The sequence below is a fragment of the Epinephelus moara genome, chromosome 4 (assembly GCF_006386435.1).
Source record: "Epinephelus moara isolate mb chromosome 4, YSFRI_EMoa_1.0, whole genome shotgun sequence".
In the NCBI taxonomy this organism is placed as follows: Eukaryota; Metazoa; Chordata; class Actinopteri; order Perciformes; family Serranidae; genus Epinephelus; species Epinephelus moara.
This window is the reverse complement of record NC_065509.1, coordinates 726,862-732,461: the sequence shown is the minus strand read 5'-3', so window position 1 is coordinate 732,461 and position 5,600 is coordinate 726,862. Positions and strand designations below refer to the sequence as shown.

The 5,600-nt window shown below is 38.1% G+C and overlaps 1 protein-coding gene across 4 annotated transcripts; it reads right to left on the bottom strand.

The window, feature by feature from the left end:
- Nucleotides 1-2,865: 2,865 nt before the first annotated feature.
- On the bottom strand, nucleotides 2,866-4,999 carry ndufc1 (NADH:ubiquinone oxidoreductase subunit C1). Of its 4 annotated transcripts, none has more exons than XM_050042056.1 (4): nucleotides 4,854-4,999; nucleotides 3,997-4,100; nucleotides 3,161-3,236; nucleotides 2,866-3,060 (listed from the first exon to the last, which is right to left on the bottom strand). In XM_050042056.1, exons 1-3 carry the CDS (start codon nucleotides 4,897-4,899, stop codon nucleotides 3,177-3,179), a joined length of 210 nt encoding a protein of 69 aa, XP_049898013.1. In that variant the 5' UTR covers nucleotides 4,900-4,999; the 3' UTR covers nucleotides 2,866-3,060; nucleotides 3,161-3,176. The 4 variants fall into 4 exon arrangements, with proteins under 4 accessions (XP_049898013.1, XP_049898011.1, XP_049898012.1 ...); XM_050042054.1 differs by having other exon boundaries at nucleotides 2,866-2,979; XM_050042055.1 differs by having other exon boundaries at nucleotides 3,165-3,236.
- Between the last annotated feature and the right edge of the window lie 601 nt (nucleotides 5,000-5,600).

Sequence of the window (5,600 nt, the reverse complement as noted above, 5' to 3'; positions counted from 1 at the left end):
ACTTCATACAGAACAATCCCAGAATTGAGCTTCAAATCTTTTTGGTCACAAAAGTAGGCCTAAGAGACTGAACACAGCTACCTTAATGAGGATTTTCCTTCATCATGTTGAGGATGGGTATTGACGTATTTTACATTTTATACTCGCAGTTGTACAAAGTACATTAATGGTACCTGATACTTGTTTTATTGGAGTATCTGGCTCAACCCTTGCCGCCACAGAGACACAGGCTAGGTCCTAGGTCCTTGTGACAGGAAGCAAGTGTTTTAAGAGCAGATATGTATGCTGTAGCAGACAAAACAAATAAACAAACAAAACCATGCAAATTCATTTTCAGTTGGACTTTAAGAGATCCCCCCCCCCCTCCCACACAATTTTGATTATGGAAAAATACTTTCCTAAAGATATTTAAATATAAGAAAACATTTAAATAAATACAGGGACAGATACATTTTCAAACACCTGATGTACAAACAATGACGTAAGCCTAAAACATTTTAAAATGAAGTTATTGAAATGAAACCGTAAAACTAAACCTCAAGCCTCTAAATTCATTCTTACATTCTGAAAGACATCATCATTAATGAGTGGATTTGTGGAAACCATCATCAGCCCTTTACAAAGCAGCATGTGTGGTTCACAGGCTCTCAGTTATATGCTCCTCACACGCACACCACATGCTTAAAACCTCATTAAAATTAGTATGTAATGTAATCTTGTGACAAAAATAAATACCCTCAAAAAACAGAAAGTATAAGACTTGCTATATCCACTTTGACAATTGCACTGTACTCTTAGGAAGCAGGCCCCAAAGCAGGCCAACTCCTGACACTTTCCTCTTTAATGGCACTGATCACCCTCCATATCACCTATCATGGTGACTTTCATCTGCCCCACCCTTTGCACTACAACTGTCACCTAAAAGTAAAGCACTGAAGGTCGCACACAACACAATTAATGCCATTTTTTTTCATGCTTGTTCATTTCTGCTTTTACGAGGTGTTTTCAGGCGTCAACTATTGTTGGTATATTGTGGATTTTTCATATTTAATTTTGAAATAACTGTTGTCTACATTGTTAGCTACTGTATATTGACTTTAGCCTCAAAAAACCCTTTCTAATTACTAAAACTTCATAGACGCTATTGCAGTGAGGACAGTTGGGAGATACAAGGCAGCATATGTTCTTTTTCCCTCTCTCTCAGACAGCTGTCCCTTTGAATGTTCTAACAAAAATAAAAACCTATCCTGATTAGAAATGTAAGAATTTCAATACATGTTCTATCATGGAAATTTTAATCCTCAGGCTGGGACATTTGTGTTCTGCCTGTGTTTGCATATGGTCACATTAGGTGAAGACTCTAAATTGACCTTTGGTGGGGACATGTTTGTGTAAGTCCTGTGGTAGAGTGACCTGTTTTCCATACATGGATAACTGAGTTGTCTTGATTACAGTGTTGATTATTTGACATAAATCTTGGTTCTTCAAAGCTGGTTTAAATTCATCTGGAACTATTGTCAGAACAACAAGTCCTTCATCCCAAACTTGCCAAAGTGCAGACTCCTTGACAGTAAGCTGGATCAGGGTCAGTGTGTTTCAGGGTGAACCTAATCAAAGTCTTTTTCAGATAGAAATGGCGCTTGCCTTTTTGGATTTATAATGACATGACATGAGTGTTGATATAATTATACTTTCAGATGAGAACATGCCGATTACGGAGAAATGATCTGTTCATGTCATTACCACATCTACAAAAATGGAACCTCTATTTTATCTCTTAAAAAACAGTTTTTACTTGCATGAACAATTTTTTTGCATTATGTTATCGTCTAATATGGGTAACCTCCCTAGCAGAACACTGCACCATACTACACTGCGAGAACTGTTCAGAAATGGACCAAGGAAAATGACAAAGAGCTTGAGGTGTCGACCTGGCCTCAAAATTCCCCAGATCCTGGCTCTGACCTGTCAAAACTTGGACACAGGCCCTCTGGGGGTGTCTTGTGGTGTCTGGCGGCAGTGCATTAGTGGCGATCTTTTGAGTCTTGTGGGTTGCAAAGTGGGGTACCAGCATGTCCCAAGGATACTGTAATGGATTGAAATCTGGGAAATTTGAAGGCCAGGTCTACGGTGAGGTCTGTCACGTTCCCCAAGCAATTCCTGAACAGTTTTTGCAGTGTAGATTGGTGCATTGTCCTGCAAGGGGGGCAATGTCATCAGGGAGCGCCATTGCACTAAGGGAGGGGTACTTGGTCTGCAATGGTGGTTGGGTGGGCGGAGCTTGTCAGGTGGCATCCACACGAATGCCAGGACCAAGGACATTGCATTGTAACGAAATGATCGATGTTAATCACTTAACCTGTTAGTTATAAAGTTTTGGCTGATTGTTGTAACTCTGAGAAAGCAAGACATCTGTAACTGAAAATACTTCATGTAGGGTTTCTCCCTAAAATGCCTTGGTACTGAGCTAACTGTCAAGAAGTCTTCATTTTTGTAGGTTCGGGCTTAAGGACTTGTTCTGACAACAGTTCCAGATTCATTTTAAGCCAGTTTAGAAGAACCAAAAAAAATCCAGACTTGCGTAACAGTGGCAACACTCTAATCTGATGATTCAGTTATCCATGTATTAAGACTGGAAACAGACTGGGGCCCTGTCCAGGGTTTGCAAAAACACATTATGTACCATAATTACTAATGTTGATTATGGTTGAAATGACAAAACTGTTACGAAAAGTTAACTGACAATTTGATGGCTATACACTGACAGGAAGTATCTCAAACATTTCATTCATTAATATACTGTTCAATATCAACACCACAGCAACTGTGAATGCATGTGAACAAAATGATCATGACTCAAGTATGTTACACTTGACATATTTTTATTTTACACAGAATTGAGAGGGAGGAATGGGGAACAGTGGAAATAGAAAGAAGTGGACAAACAGGTGCATCCTACAAACAGGACCTGCGGACCTCCTACACAGGACAAGAAATAACAGAGTGTCAGATTTCATTTCTTCCTCCATTTATAGATCTTCACACTGGACGACAAAATGCCTATAATGCGATATGACAATATAGGTATCAAATCACAAAATGATATTCTGTATGCTGATTTCATTTATTTTTAGTAACATTTAAACCAAAAAACACTCACATACCAGTGTGATGGGTTATTCCAGGCCATTCCTCACTTTGTATTCATGTACATCTGTGCTGTGTTGCTTGAAGAGCTGCAGATAGAAGACAGATACCACAAGTCATTTAAATGATATCAGAACAGTTTCCATATTCAACTACATCCTGCCGTTACCTGATTGTTCACTTTCTGGCAGGTCTGCAATAAATACGTGAGTGTTTATATATATAAATACAGAGAAACTCAGAGGACTTTGTGAGAGCTTTTTATTGTCACTAAATAAAGGAATATTTTAACAACAGATAAGAGAACCAAACAACAGTTTAAGACTGGGAAGCAACAGCTAAGGAACTCTCCTTTTATAAAGATAATATCACACCAAATGTTGTAAAAAATTAAGGACTTTTAACATGGCTTTGCCATTCAAAGACCATTTAAGACATACAGACAATAGGTGAAATACCCTTTTAAAATAAAAATAGCTTGCTGCTCATTGCTGCCCTCTTCTGGATAAAATAATGGCATGCACTTTGAGATACAGTTAATGCTGAATGGTGGACCAAGTGCTCAGTGATCAAACTTTACCTAATTGCTAAATGATTCTAAGATTTGGAAAAAAAAAGGTATTTAATTTTGCTGGAACACATGTACACATTTCGTGATAGGTTAGCCAATGACATAAACTGCATTGGTGTATGGACAGAGTTTGGCCTCCATACAAAGAGACAGTAATAAACTCACTGGGTAAAAGAAACCCTGTGTGAACTAACCATTGCACTCTAACTACAAATGATCAGTTTTATAGATTAAATATGTTATTAAAATGTTCTGTGTGAAGTGATGTGGTCATTTACCAGGCCCCAGAGGAAAACAGATGATCCGAAGGCAAGGCCCACTCTTAACCAGTTGGGATTAGCAATGTCAGGCTTGGAGCTTGTGAATGCAGACCTGGATCCAACTGTAAAAAATAACAAAAACAACCACACTGAAAAAAGGGCTTTGTTTTGGCATTGGCAGTCACTACTTGGAACAGAGGGGAGGTATAATTTTAAGTGTCAGAATGAACCCTTGCCAACCTACGAGAAACGACTTGACACCATTTATAAGCCCTTGTTATTCGCCTGACCACAATCAATTTCAATAATGCGGTTTATTAATGTATTAGAAATGGTTTAGAGTGCTCTCTGTGTGCCACTGTATGTTTTGGTGGAAGCAGACTGTGGATCTAACTATGGACTGTCCGGTTACTAAAATTGTGCCGAATTGAAGAATAGTCCCTACTCACACTAAAGGGTGAAAAAATAAGTCTTTCTGAAAATGTAGGTTTCTAATAAGCAGGGCAGCATCATAATTGCACGGGCTCTGAAGGAGATTTGGCGTGAATAGCCCGTCATACATGGGAGTAGTATTACGTTGGTAAAAAATAGGTGTACAATCCTTACTGTTAAACTAAATAAACAGTCTAACATACTATTGGCAAACGATTAGGTAAACAATTTGGAAAGCATTACGTTAACTAACACTGCCATAAGATACATAACGTTAACTTTATGGGAGAACGCCTAGGTGACTGCAGTGCTTCATGAATGCTAAGCTAAGCTAAGGTCAGGCTTCAAAATAAATACAGCGTACGTGTTGTAAATAGCAAGATAAAAAAAGGTGTTTCAAAATTATGAACATTAATTTATTACCATTACGCCACAAATCTTACCTTTGCTGACGAGAGCTGCTCTAGAAAATAACTGGTGGAAAGTCATTTTAGCTGAGGGACAGCTACCTTCATCTGTTGTGCGATCCTGCCGAACTACGGTTGATTAAACTTCCTGGAAGGACTGAGTAGATGATCGCCGATAAGTCGCTCGAACACTCAGGAGAATCTCCCCCGTTTATTAAAGAAGATTTGTGATTTAAAACTTACCGGATCCTGGATTATATTATTTTAAAGCGAATATAGCTCCATAATCCAGTTTAGCATCATTCGCGTTACAAAATCTTATTCATCTTCTTATGGGTTTTCTGGTTTGTATTGCACCAAATTAATGTAATTGGAAAATGAATCATGTTTTTTTTTTTTTTTTTTTTTTACATACCTTGTCTCCATTCTAAGAACATATTTTAATGAAACAAAATGTTCCTTGCTGAGTAATCTCTTTTACAACCTGTCCAAATAAATAATATTCAAGCAAGTGTGATGATTTACCGAAAAGCAATGCAGTGTTAAATTTACAGAAATTTCAATGGAGTTTGGTTAGCAACGTTCAAAACAACCAGTGCACCGGGCAGAGGAGCGTACTGACAAACTGTAATTTAAACATACGAAAGATGGTTTTATCTTGTAATATATCCGAAAAATATTTTTGTATAATCAAATAACACTCCGTGTCATGTCATGCTTGTTAAAATACCACATAGTCAGTGAAACACCTCGGCCCTGCTGGCCCGTGTTTGACACGCAGAC